The 14,734-nt window shown below is 47.1% G+C and overlaps 1 protein-coding gene across 5 annotated transcripts in view; it reads left to right on the forward strand.

The window, feature by feature from the left end:
* The first annotated feature begins 2,705 nt into the window (after positions 1–2,705).
* The window catches only part of LOC142496672 (uncharacterized protein CXorf65-like), a 41,516-nt gene continuing 29,487 nt past the window's right edge, over positions 2,706–14,734 (forward strand). For all 5 annotated transcript variants that reach the window (XM_075603391.1, XM_075603393.1, XM_075603392.1 and 2 more), the window contains exons 1-2: positions 2,706–2,918; positions 3,499–3,536. In XM_075603391.1, the coding sequence (XP_075459506.1) occupies positions 3,512–3,536 (25 nt within the window). In that variant the 5' untranslated portion in view covers positions 2,706–2,918; positions 3,499–3,511. The remainder of the gene's footprint in view (positions 2,919–3,498; positions 3,537–14,734) is intronic.

The raw sequence follows: 14,734 nt of genomic DNA on the forward strand, positions 1-14,734 counted from the left end.
TACTGTCATGAACTTTAACATTTAACATGCTAACTGAGGCCTGTAGAGTCTGAGATGTAACTCTTGGTTTTTTTGCAATTTCTCTGAGCATTGCACGGTCTGACCTTGGGGTGAACATTGCTGATGTCTTTCCTCCTTGGCATTGTGTTAACACACACCTGATTGCTCTAGACCTGCAAACTGCTAAAACTTCGGCTTTTATATAGGTGGTCACAATTGCTGATGATCAATTAATCAAGGGCATTTGATTAGCAGCACCTGTCTGCTATTTAGCATCTTAATTCCTATGGAAGCAGTAAGGGTGTACTTAGTTTTTCACACATAGCTTCTCCATTTTGGCTTTATTTTTGTTAAATAAATCATGACACAGTGTAATATGTCATGTGTTGTTATTTATCTGAGGTTGTATTTACCTAATTTTAAGACCTGCTAAAGAACAGATGATTGTTATTATGTCCTGATATGTAAAACCATGGAATTCAAAGAGGGTGTACTTTCTTTTTCACATGACTGTGTGTATAATAATATTGTCACATTTTGAAATTTTTTTGAACTTAGACATTTTTTATATGTTTTTTTAGTTGCTCATTATTACTATTTTTTTTTTTTTTTTTCATTATTGTTTTTAGCAGCTGCATACATTTCACTGTGTTATATTCACTCACTCTTTATATATCCACCTTTGTAGTCTATACCACTTTTTCACATTGCATGGTATGGTAATTTATACAGGCATCTGTGCTAGATAGATATACATCTTGGTCATCTGGTCACAGTGATACTGCAATTCGGGTGGTCACTGTTACAGGCACTGTCTAATTTTTTTCATCTATATATATATATATATATATATATATATATATAATCACACATCACACATCACACATCACACATCACACATCACACATCACACGGTAGGTACATTTATTACATTGAACCTATTTTCTTCCCACTATGCAGTGACAAGACAGATTTAATTGAGCTCGGCTCTGCTCTTTCCATTGGAGCATCTTGGAGCCATTTATAGCTGCTGACGCCCTGATGCCAGCATCTGATGCTCTTTAGTCCTACTGCAAAAATCAATAAACACATATTGATACACATACAGACACACTGATGCACATGCTAATGAATACTCACAAAGACACTGATTCATATAGTCAAAATACATACACGCTGGTACACACAATACTATTCACAGTCTTGAACATGCACATTTACCCAAGTATAAAGATACACACAGATTCACATACAGGTATGCTGATTGTGTTGTTTGTGCTTTTTGCTTTTATGGGTGCTACACAGGTATATGTAGTTTAAACTTGAGTCATTTTTTTCATGGCACCTCAATGGTGGCAAGATTGGTATTGCAAGTTTCATCCAGAGCCTGAAATACGGGTTTGGCTGAGGGAGCAAAAACCATGTCAGATTGGGGATGGAGTTAGCACCACCTCAGGTCATTTTGCTTCCAAAGCAAGGACAATCCGGGCGGGATTTTGGATGTTAAACCATGAGGATTGTCACTTTTTTTCCAAAGTGGTTTAAACCATGTGATTTGCAATAGAGAATAGTTTTTTTTTTCTTCTCACATTTCATTAGGTAATTCTGTACAGGCCAAACCGCACGGGTTAGCAATAACAACTTTGGAGCTACTAGAATAAGTCTCTAAGGCTAAGGCCCCGCTCCCTCCGTCAGCGCACCAGCACTGCAGACAGGTGTGCCGCTGACAGACACAGACCGCGATATGCGGTTTGTAGGGAGTGGGAGCCGGAGCGGGAGGTGGGCGGGAGTGGGAGGCTTGACAGGGAGGGGGGGTGTGGCTTGAGCGGAGGGACCCGCTACTCCCCCCCCCTCCCTCCACGGGCTCGGGCTGGAGCTGCTGATGGAAGGTAATGAAAAGCAACACACACAGGCACACACACACACACACACACACACACACACACACACACACACACACACACAGGCAGGCACTCACGCACTCAGGCACACACATACACAAACACAGATAGGCACTCAGACACACACACAGACAGGCACTCACACTGCTTTCCCTCCACACTCCTCCCCGCTCCCCGAAGCCTCTCCTCCTCCCGAAGCCTCCCCTCCATATTGGCTCACAGCCACACCATGTGACGCGTCGACGCTAGGGATGACAATTCTCTTGCATCCCCTAGCGGCTGATGCGTCACAGCGTGTAGTGAGCTGTGCCGTGAGGGGGGACTGGGACCGGCTCGGGAGGATTCCCCTGCTGGTGGGGAACTCTCGTGTGGCCGCCCGCGCTGCCGGGCGCAGCGGGTCCCAGCCCTAAGCCTGGTTTAAGGAAGCACAGAATCAAAAGACCCGCTTCAGTCAACTATTTCATACTTTGGGAGCTTGGTTACTGATTCTGAATTGTAATGGTGGTAGTGTTAACAAAGTAGACACAATACCGTAGTGGGGTTTAAAAAAACATGTGACAGAAAATCTCCACTGTGCGAGCTACAGCAAAGAAAAGAAACTCCTGAATACAGCCGTAATGCTTTCTTGGCATAAATCTATAGCAACACCTTAGTGACAAAGCTAGCTACCGCCAAACTCAGTCAGCTACGGCCTTTCAATTAACAATGAGCATTATTTACTAAGCAATTACTCATGAGACGGTTGGTAAACAACATTACATAGCAAAGATTTGAAAGGGATGGCTATTTCAAGTGTTCTCTCTCACAAAGGCGAACTCCCCAAGGTGACTGGTTAGGAATTGTTATTGTTGCCAGAAGATTTGCTGCATGAATCAGGGAAACACTAGATTTTTTTTCTACTCGAGTAAATGTTAAGCGTTCTTCAAAATTTAGCTGAAGAAACGCTGCTTTTCCAATAACCGGTCACCGTAAATGGTATCCTGGGAGCACCTGGCCAAAGAAAGTAACTGCTGATAAGTAAGTCTTTTTTGTTTCCTTTAAGAGGTAATCCCAGCAATATCCTACTATACATGTGTGTGTGTTTCTATTTATTTATTATTAAATAAAATCAGTTCTGCATTATGACATAATACTGGATTTTTTTTATTATTCAACTTAATGCTATTTTTAAGGATTTTTAATATACTGAGAATCTTTTGATTTCAATAGCAGGCTTTAGTCCACCTCCCCAGCAGTGCAAGATTTTTGTAACACTTTCCTGTTTGTGATAATTGGTTGCCAATATTGCCAGCCATTTCAGTTGCAAACTGTAACAATAGATAATGCTACTTTAGTAGTACAAGAATTCATTGAAGCTGCTGAATTACACCGACTGGAGGATTAATTGAAACTGAAAGGCAGCCATTTAGTGAACCCTGGGAAGCGGGATCTCGTAATTCGTTTTCAATAAAGGTAATCAAAGACTACATATATTAAAGCAGACATATATAGTTATTTTTTTAAGTGGCGCTTAGATTACCTCTTTACGATCTGTGAATTAGTGTGGCCAAATATGCAAGTCATTTAGTTATATACTGTACTTCCTTCTTTTTTTTAGAATTAAATCAAAGATGTTTATAACAGTTCTTTATGGAGGTAAGTGAAAGACTATCAACATTTTCAAGTGTTGCGTGTGTACGTGAATGAGACAATAAAAGTGATTCGGGGACCTACAGTACTCTATGCATCAACACACACAAAGGTTTGATTTGACATACTGTGCTTGAACCATTTTCTGCTGCAAGCTGCGTCATATGTAACACGGTTTTTGTTCACATGTGTTATGTCTGCGGCAGATTGGTAATAAACATGATGTGCCATTTTAATAAGAACTGGCATATTTTGTGATGCAGAAAAAAAGGGAAAAGATGGGATATAACTGCTCCCTAATTCCTCATAATCATGCTCCCCAAATCTCAAACGAATGCATTTGGGAAAAAACTTGGAGCAAAGACACTAATGCGCAGAGGAACGACATGAAAATGACAAATATATGGGGTGGATGGGGATTTCTGACATTGACTAATAACCAGGCTGAATAACGTATGGGATTCAGCGGCACCAGGACAGACATAAAACCTGGAGGGGAATTGCTACTCCCAACGACAAATACAGTTTGTAATCTTCCAAAACTGTATATCATTGTTAGCAACAAAACATTTCCACATGAAATCTCAGAAAGAGAGAGAAAAGCAGAAAGCCTTACCTATCTGAGAAAAAGGTCCTTAGTAGAAATTCCTCTCTCCCAGCCATTTCAATTATCTCCTATTTTTCAAATGCCTTTCCAACTCCCTTCCTTAGGAATGATGTGCACAAGGCAATAGTGTATGCGTAGCACTTTACTGTTCTGTCAACGTAAATATTGCATATATCTTTCTGAAATAACTTCCAGAGACATCTGTGTCGTTCTTTTATATTTAATGCAAAGAATTCGGGGATGGCGGTGCATCTGCCTGGAAAAAATACCGTGGGACCAAACTTGCAGGAACTGGGTACAAAAGAAATTTATTGGCACATAAAAACAGCAACAGCAAAACTCTGACGCGTTTCAGCCGCAACGGGCCTTTGTATATTTGACAACATCAGATATTGGGGCTCATTCTATTAGGTTCGATAGCTAATTCATCGAGCATTTTGAGCACTTCTCTAACGATTTGGCATATGAAGCTATTCGGAAAGCTTCGATAGCAGCCAAACTCACTCGTGAAATGCTTCTCCCTGAGCGGTAGTGCTCCCGCTCAGACAAACCGAGCAGGAGGTCAAAAAACTGCTCAAACTCGCATTTCTTGTGAAATCACCCTATTCTAGTAACTACGAGAATCTCATTGAGGCTGCCACTAGCAAGCGACTCTCAGGTTCTCATCTCGCCATCACAAAGGAACCGGGATGGGATTTGTGGTATGACTTAGAAGAAAAAAATATTTTTACTGCATCGGAGTGAAGCGGAAGTCTCCGGAGCTACCCCGCATTAATACCAGCTCCGGAGACCCCCTACTTCCATCCTAAGTGCTAAAAATACATTTACAGGCAGCTTCATTACCTTAGCGGCTAACATCTAATTTAATAAAGGGGTTAAATATGAGTTCCCGGTTTATTGAGGGTATAGGGTTTGGTTGAAGGTGGTATTTGGCCTGCGGTGGGTGTTTATGCCTACCGCGAGGGTTGCTGTAGTTACTACCGCTAAGATAATGAAGGGGTTAACTACTCCCACAACCTTCCCGGTAGGCCTAACTACCCACCCTGGGCCAAGTACCCCCATTCACCCACCCCTCTACCTCCAATAAACCAGGTACTTTGGCGTAACCCCTTCATTGCCTTAGTGGTTAACCGCTGAAGTAATGAAGCTGTTTTAATGTAAATTTTAATAACAGAGTATTCAAGAAGGGGGTCTACTGAGCTGAACTGCATTTATTTCAGCCTCGGGGACCCCCTGCTTCTCGAGTTACAGGCCCCAGTATGGGGTGCCAGTATCATCCTGCATTGTTTAAGTCTCCCACGTCACCTGCCGGGAGATTTAAATGCACAGGAGATCCGGCAACCCATACCGGGGCCTGTTATTCAGGAAGCAGACGTGTCCCCAGACCTGAAATTAATGTGGTTCAGATCCAGTGACCCCCTGCTACAATATTCTCTTATTAAAATTGAAATAAAAACAGTGTGATCGCTTGTAAGAGCTCTGCAGGAAGATGCAGCTGTCTCTGTGCTGCACTTACAGACTGCCGACATCCTGCTATCCCAAGCAGTATTGATGTTTTCCTACCTCACGGTTTCTGACTTGCTATAATTCTTTCTGAGTAATGTGATAACACAAATAACAGACCGTGAGGGAGGGTCATGCCAAACCGTTCAATTTGGCAGTGATTTTATCGAAGTTACTAGAATGGTTTTGTTTTTTACTTTAGGTTTGTTCATGTTACCCGCTTCCTACTGCCCCCGAATCCTCCCACTCCCTCTGTTAAAACTTGTAATGCTATTAGCTGGTGTTTAACAGGAGGGGGAGTGGTTTTCTACATAGTGATCTTTGGTTGGGCACTTTGCTGGGGTTGCTGGGTATTTTATTGTGTAGTGTTGTGTACCGTTTATGCTCTTTGATAAAGTGCGATCCCTCGCACGAAACATGTCAGAGTGAATGTTTTTTGCTGTTTAATGTGCCAATAAATTTGCTGATCCAGAGGATTCCCAGTCTGTTTCACTGACGTAGGCAGCTGCACCACCTTATCCTCTCTCCATTTGTTCTTCTCCTTTGTACTGCCTACTCTGTTGGGCGAAGAAGAGTTTGGGGAGTGGAAAGACAATACACAGCAAGTGCTGGATGAATGGTCCTTCTCTGAGGCTGTAAAGAGGCAGATGATTGTTGAATGCCTGTGGCCCCCTGCCATCAATATGGTCAAGCTGTATCATGAGTGTCATGCAATGGCTGACACCCAAGCTCTGATCATGGCCTTAACTAAGGCTTATGGCACTAAGGATGATGCCATTGAACTGTTAGCCCAATCCCATGCTCTTAAACAGGAGGAGGGGAAGACCTGTCTGCATTCATCCGACGGCTAGAGCTGGCCCTGTGGACGCTGACCTCAAAGCAAGTCATTGTGTTATCAGCGATAGATGCCCACCGAACTAAACAGTTGCTACGGGGTATATTGCCTACACACGCAATAGCCCTTAGGATTAGCTGCTCTATTTCTACGGAGAACACTCCTAGTTTTGGATAGTTCATGGATCGAGTGCAAGATAAGGAAGTCATATTACGGTTCCACACTCCCAAAAAGAACCGGGATCTCAAGCGCCGGGAGAGGACACAGCTATCCCATCCAAGGAAGCCGCTGCAAGGAGAGATCCCAGTGAAGCTACGGCGCAGGAGACCCTCGGCAAGTGCCTCGGACTCCTTGGGTGTCCTGGGGACTGGCCCCTCTTTTCAATTCGGGACCTGAATGCACTTTTCACTGCTATGAGTGTGGGGAAGAGGGTCACATGTGAAGGGATTACCCTCAGAAGGTAACTACTAAACCTGTGCGACATCTTCTAGCCCCAAAAAGGAGCCCTGAACCGAGCTCTCAAGTAGAATAGGTTCCACATCACTGGTCCGGGTGCTGATTGCAGAGATTTATGCTTCTCCTTACTGGACATCGGTTCTTTGGTAACAATCATTTACCAATCCTTCTACAATCTCCACCTGCAACATTTGCCTTTGGAATCGGCTGAGACCATGACCCTATGGGGCATCAGCAGCCAGGATTACCCTATAGATGGAGTGATAAAGATGCGAATGGACATACCCCAACTGAATGCTAACATGACACACTATGATCCTATGGAGGTGGAAGCGCTGGTGTGTCCCGAACCCAGGGAACACCAAAATTCACCCATCATATTGGGAACCAATTCCGACGTAGTGTGATCACTAGTCCGGGCATTTCTTAATGAAGTGGGAGAAATGTCCTTGTCCTCTATGAAGATTCATCCTGTCTTCATGGAGGAGTGCCACCAGATTTCTGCCCAAGAACGATGCGGACAGTTCTTCAATCTGGAGAAGGGAGTGACCAAGATTCCGCCAGGGGGAGTACGGCATATGATATCAGAGGTCAGCTACCCTAGTGATGACGGGAATGACTGGTACTTCTCACTGGAGCCAAAGAGGAGGAGGAAAGAGGCTGGAAGGTGGTGCCGAAGGTAAAGGAATGGAAGTCTACATTTCCTCTCCTGTTTTCCGTGTTGATCCAGAACATCTCTCTGCACCCTGTCCAGCTGGACATCAATCAAGAACTGGGTAAAATATACCCAGTGATGGACGTGAAACCCTTGGCCCATGTGAACGCTGCGTCAGTGCAGGAGACTGATCCTGTGTTACAGTTCGATTTCAGAGACTCATCTATACCGGCAGAATGGAATAACACCTCCACGCTAGACTGCTTGAGTGGAATGAAGTGTTCTCCACCAGTGAAATGGATATGGGTTGCACTAAAAGTGCCCAACACACTATTCAGTTGAGACACTCACCCTTCCGGGAACGATATAGGCGAATAGCTCACAGGGATATCGAAGATGTCTGGGATATCCTAAAAGGGCGGCGGCATTATAGCGGAATCCTGCAGCCCCTATGCATAACACATCATGGTGTGGTGAAAGAAAAATGGTTCTGTGCAGTTGTGTGTGGACTACCGAACCCTAAATCGCCGGACTGTCCCAGATCAATATACTCTACCTATAATTGAAGAGATCCTGTGTGCCTTGTCCGGTAGTCAGTGGTTCAGCATGCTGGACCTGTGGACTGGGTACTACCAGGTTCCCATGAACCCTGAGGACCAAGAGAAAACAGGGTTCATCTGCCCATGAGGATGAAGTTCACACGGATGTCTAATGGCATCTGTGGAACTCCCGCCACTTTTCAATGACTGATGGAGAAAATCATCGGTGACATGAATCCAAAAGAATTTTTAGTCTACTTGGATGACATTATCGTCTTTGGTCGGACACTGGACGAGCGTCTCCTGAAGGTCCTGGACTGATAACAGCAGGAGGGCTTGGAGTTGTCCCTTGATAAGTGCAAATTCTACTGGTCCTCAGTGTGATGGTAACGGGGTGCCAAGCGAATAATAAAGGGGTTAACCCCATTAGGCACCCCCTGTAACCGTCTGGGAAGTGAGGGGTTAATCAAAAATGTACCTACACTGGCGACACGTTTATTTCGAGTAGGGCTAGTACCGCAAGCCGGGACATGTCCCGGCTTGCTAGCCCCACTCCCTCGGCGTGCCGCGCGTCACCGATGCGCGGTCACGCGTCATCGGGAGCCTGCGCCCCCTGCACGCACGTCCAGGGCTCCCCGAGGGAGCCCTGGTGTCCCGCGATGTGGGGGACGGCGGTAGGGGGTTCCGGGGGACCCGGCGGACCCGGCGAGCGGAGGAAGAAAGCCCCGATCGGAGGGCGCTCCTCCACGGCTTTGGCGCGCGCCGGGCACCATCCAGCGCACGCCAGGTTACTGCTGCGGCCGAGACCGGGCAAATGCTCGAATAAACTCGGCCGCAGCAGTATAATACATATGTTCCCCTGCTTCACAATTAAAATGTATGTCCCTTTGGTTATCATGTTCCCACAGTTGGAGGGATTACATGTATTTTTATTCCCCTGCCTCAGGGCGAAATGTGTTCTCTTTGCTGGATGTATACATGGTTCCAATTATCGGTAGTTGTACCCTTACAGTGCATGCACCAACCACATACACTGGGATCAGGCCGGGAGGGAAAGGGTTCATTGTATTTCCAGGTTTATGACCCTTTATTCCCCTTCCTGCCTTTTCAGTCTCCATTTGCAGCCTGTGCCATAGGTCGCCATTGAAGCTCCATACAACCCTATGGAGATTTCACAGATTTGGACCCGATACCTAAGAAGACTTGCAGGTGGCGCCCGAGAGGAGGAGCAGAGCTTCCCCATTGAAAGTGAATGGAGTAATGAATTTCAATGGGGATTCCTCGAGTCCGACTCCAGGAACGAGCTGGCAGCCAGCCAGACTGCAAAACCACAAAAGTGATACAATTTCAATGAGGAGCTTTGATCACTCAATTGGCGTGGGAACTAGGCTGCGGTCAAGTTCACCACCAATTAACGTGTGAAACTTTTGTTCTAGGGCGGCCAGCAATAAAATTCTTTTTGCCCCTAGCCCATAGGAACCCCCTCACTCGACCCCAACTGGGCCTGACAGTCAATGGCGACGAGAAAGGGTCGCCCCAGCCACGAGGGTCCCACCATTGACCGCAATGTCGGAGAAAAGCTGCATGCCTTTTAAACACTAAGTGTAAAACAGTGTAAACTGAAAACCAATAACTCCGGTTCCGTAGGGACCAGAGGGCTGGGATTTGGCCACCGTGTAGTCACTGTTCCGGCATGACTGCATGGCAATTTCCAGACCTCTTCCCTCAACCGAACGGAGTAGGGTTAACTGTGAAAAGTGTGGTTTGCCCATTGACTCCAATAGTAGCGGAGGTCCCATTGAACCCTATGGCAGCGCCGGCCCATGCATTTCCTATGGCGGCGCCGGCCCTCTTGATTCCAATGGAGGAGTGAGCCGCTGAGAATTCTCATAGCCTTTAGCGGGGGAGTCTCCATTGATTCTAATGGCGGAGTTGCTCCATTAAAAACCTATTGCGGCGGAGCCCATTGAATCCAATGGAAAGAGTGAAAGGCAGTGATTTCTTTTAGCTTGTAGCGGAGAATCCTGCATTAAAGTTAATAGGAGATTTTAACTTGGTTTTGTTATCTCCGGTTCTGGGGGTCGTGGAAGTCTGCGGCATGAGGACCTAGCAAATTTCAGTCCGCTCAGACCCACAGAACGGATTATTTTAATATATGTATAATATTAAAATGTTACTCTGCATCACTGATATTTCTAAGCACGCGAAAGCCACTGGCCCAGAAGGAATGTTAAAAGCCACATGCCGTCAAGATGTCTTAGGGAAACCCATGTTTGAAAGGCTCACTGCCCTTGATTAAGTTTTCTAGGACGGGGAAAAGCAGGACATGGGTACTTGTGTAAAGTGTTATGTTTCACACCTCTGGTCGGAGTTTCCCGGGCTAGAATCCCAAATGGCAGACTAGGAGACGCTTACTTTTCAGTGTGGGGTGCAGGAAATGGGACTCTGACCAGAGGATTGTGCGCCAGGTACCAAAGTGCTTCCAACATTAGCTGGCACTAGGTAATTGGGTACAGATTATTGTGAACCAATGTCTGAGACCCAATGTTAGGGATAGAGCAAAATCCTTTATAACTGATTGTCAGGTCTATGCCCAGTGTCTTCGTTACTACATCTGAATGATACCTGATGCCTGATGAATTGCTAATCCTGTCCTGATTACTTCATTGACCACTTCCCACGTAAGTGTATATATCCTGTGTGTTATGTGTACATTCCTGTGTGTTCACCTAACCTCTAAGGCAGTGGTTCCCAAACTTTTTTCGGTTCAAGGCTCCCTAAGGCGATCAGGATTTTTTCCACGGCGCCCAAAGTGAAAACAAAGTTGTATATACATACCTAACAGTTGCAGTGCGCAGTTGGTGTCTCTCTCAGACACACACTCTCACTCTCTCAGACACACACACACACACTCACTCTCTCAGACACCCCCTCTCTCACACTCTCAGACACACCCTCTCTCACACTCTCAGACACCCCCTCTCTCACAGTCTCAGACACCCCCTCTCTCACACTCTCAGACACCCCCTCTCTCACACTCTCAGACGCCCACTCTCTAACTCTCTCAGACACACACTCTCACTCTCTCAGACACACACTCTCTCACTCTCTCAGACACACACACTCACTCTCTCAGACACACACTCTCACTCTCTCAGACACACACTCTCACTCAGACACACACTCTCTCACTCTCTCAGACACACACACTCTCTCAGACACACACTCTCTCACTCTCTCAGACACACTCTCACACACACACTCTCTGACACACACTCTCACTCTCTCAGACACACACTCTCTCAGACACCCCCACTCTCTCAGACACCCCTACTCTCTCAGACACCCCCACTCTCTCAGACACACACTCTCACAGACACACAGACACACAGCAAGGGGGTGAATCGGAGCCAGGGTGGAAATCGGAACGAAGGGGGGGGAATCGAAATGGGCAGAGGGGGGGGAATCAGAGCAGGAGGACAAGGGAGAAGCAAGAAAGGCATGGAGCAGTACTCACCACGTGCTCCATGTAGGGAGGGACGGGTCTTGCTTTGCAAGCTCGTATAGAGCTTGCTGCGGGCCAAAAAAAAATCCTGGCAGTGAGCAAACATGCGCCAGCCAATCAGGAGAGGGAGGAGGTTTTTTTTTCTTTTGCAGAGACGCACCGGCTGCCTGGCGCATCGCAAGCGCGCTTAATCCTGTCACCCCGTGTTGACCGGGTGACGGGATTTATCGAGGGGCATGGCTGGACCCCCTAACTCACATAGCCCGGGACGCCCGTACCATCTGTCCCCCGCTTTTGGGGGCAGATCCGCCGCCCCCCCCCCCCCATTTCACACCTCACGAGCCCCCATCTCTTTCCTCCCCCCCTTCCCATGTATTTCTCTCCTTTCCGTCTCACCCTCCCGCCTTGCATGTATTTCTCTCCCCTGCTTCTCACTAGCCCCCTCTCTCTTCTCCCTCAGTCAATTACCCCACGCTCACTCATTCCATCCTCCCCTGACACAATTCCGTCCTCCCTTCACACAATTCCGTCCTCCCCTGACACAATTCCGTCCTCCCCTCACACAATTCCGTCCTCCTCTGACACAATTCTGTCCTCCCCTGACACAATTCTGTCCTCCCCTGACACAATTCCATCCTCCCCTCACACAATTCCGTCCTCCCCTCACACAATTCCGTCCTCTCCTCACACAATTCCGTCCTCCCCTCACACAATTCCGTCCTCCCCTCACACAATTCCATCCTCCCCTTACACAATTCCGTCTTCCCCTCACAAAAGATATATACCAAAAAGCTTCCCACCCCCGAATACATACAAAAAAATCCCCACCCCCCAAATATATACAACCTCCCCCTCCAAATGCATACAAAAAAACACACATACCCAATATATATATACACACACACACACACACACACACACACACACACACACACACACACACACACACACACACACACACACACACACACACACGCACTTAAAAATTACCCCAACACCCCCAAAACATTTAAAAATTACCCCAACACCCCCAATACGGCCCAGTGCTGCATGGGATGGCGGCTGCGTGGGGTGGCTGAACGTCCCGGTCCCTGAACAGGGGGGGGGTCAGTGCTGCGGGGGCCTGTGCCACATTGGGGGAGGACCGGTATGCTGCGTGCGGGGGGGAGGGCTGGTGTGCTGCATGGGGGGGAGGGCCGGTGTGCTGCATTCCGGTGTGCTGCGTGTGGGGGGGAGGACCGGTTGCTGCATGGGGGGAGGGCTGGTTTGCTGCGTGGGGGGGCGGTGTGCAGCGGGGGAGGGGGGTGATGGTGCACCGATGCTGCCGGGGGGTGGCAGTTTTGGCTTGGGGGGGAGGGGTGGGGTATGTTTTGGGGGGCCGGGGGGCGGAAGTGCTGCTGGGAGACATCTGTCTCCTGGTGCTGCTCCTCCAGCACGCACCAGGCCTCCCTCTCACGCTGGAAGATAACCCAACCTACTTCTGGCGCTGACAACAGAGAGACCCGGCGCCGGGTTCAGCGTTTTTTTTTTTTTTTAAATTTACTGGCCCTTGTTCCATGCTGCTGGCGGCCCTGATCGCAGCGCCCCTCTAGCTAAGCCACGGCGCACCACGGTACTGCGGCGCACAGTTTGGGAACCACTGCTCTAAGGAATAAACTTTATTTATCATATCATAGTCGCATTCCATTCAACCCATTGCTTTTTGGTGTATATTATAACCCTGCACAAGCTATCGTGACACTCAGTCACTTACATAGGCCGTATTGTGTCCACAGAAGGGGTGGCAACTGACCCTACCAAGGTGGAAGCGGTGGTAAACTGGCCTTGCCCTGAGAACGTGGTGGAGCTCCGCTCCTTTTTAGGGCTCTGTGGCTATTACAGCAGATTTGTTGAAGGATATGCTTGTATCTTCAAAGCTCTGAATAGCTTGCTGAAGATCTATCCTGAGGATCACACAGAAAGCTATGAACACCAAAACACCATTTGGAGCAAAGAGGACTGCAAGGACTCCTTCTTGAAACTGAAGAAAAGTGTTACCAATGCCCACGTTCTGGCCTATGGCGACCAAGATCAACCATATGTGTTGCACGTAGATGCCAGTTTTGATGGACTGGGAGGGTGCTACACAAGAAATACCCTACTGGGCTCCGACCTGTTGCCTACGTGAGTCGCAGTTTAACGTTAAGTGAGAAGAACTACCCAGTACATTAACTGAAGTTCCTGGCACTGAAGTGGGCCGTCATTGATAAGCTGCACGACTACCTCTATGGGGTATCGTTTGAAGTAAGGACGGACAATCATTCCTTTACATATATCCTGACATCCACCAAATTAGATACCACCGGCCACAGATACACTGTCCAACTACAATTTCACGTTAAAATACAAGCCTGGTTCCAAGAATATTGGGGTCTACGCTCTGTGCAGAAGGCCTGGACTAAATCCAGCCCCTGAAGCTGAAGAATGGGAAGAAATCACTTATCCCGGGATTTATGTCATGTGTTCTACAGCGGCCATATTGGAAGGGAAAGTGGCCTTCTCCGAACTTCGAGTGTTGGATTCTCTGGGATGTCGATTCCGACGCTTCTGGCTGTGTATGGTTATCCTGAGGCCTTGTCAATGGCGGGAGGATCTGTAATGCGATGAAAGGATATCAGAGTCTTAAATGGCCAATCCAGTGTGCGGCCTTCTGCGCCGGGCAGAACAAAAACTGAATCCCACATTGATTTAGCGTGCCCCTGGGAATACAATTGCTCTCAATGATAGAGGGTTATCTGGCACACTAGTAATCATGAAAATAGATATCACCTGCCGGTGCCTATGGACTGAAGGGGACCGTCCTGTAAAGTCCCCAAGGAATCACATGAAAGAAGCAGAAGTCCAGGCACACGGTCTTCCAAAAGATAATTTAATACAGCAAAAAATCCAACGTTTCGATTGCAATAGCAGTCTTTATCAAGGTGAGAGCTGACAATAGTTGTCAAAAAAAAACCTATTATTGTCAGCTCACACCTTGATTAACACTGCTATTGCAGTCGAAACGTTGGATTTTTTGCTGTATTAAATTACCTTTTTGAAGACCGTGTGCTGGACTTCTGCTTCTT

Source organism: Ascaphus truei, chromosome 6 (genome assembly GCF_040206685.1).
Source record: "Ascaphus truei isolate aAscTru1 chromosome 6, aAscTru1.hap1, whole genome shotgun sequence".
NCBI classification, from domain to species: Eukaryota; Metazoa; Chordata; class Amphibia; order Anura; family Ascaphidae; genus Ascaphus; species Ascaphus truei.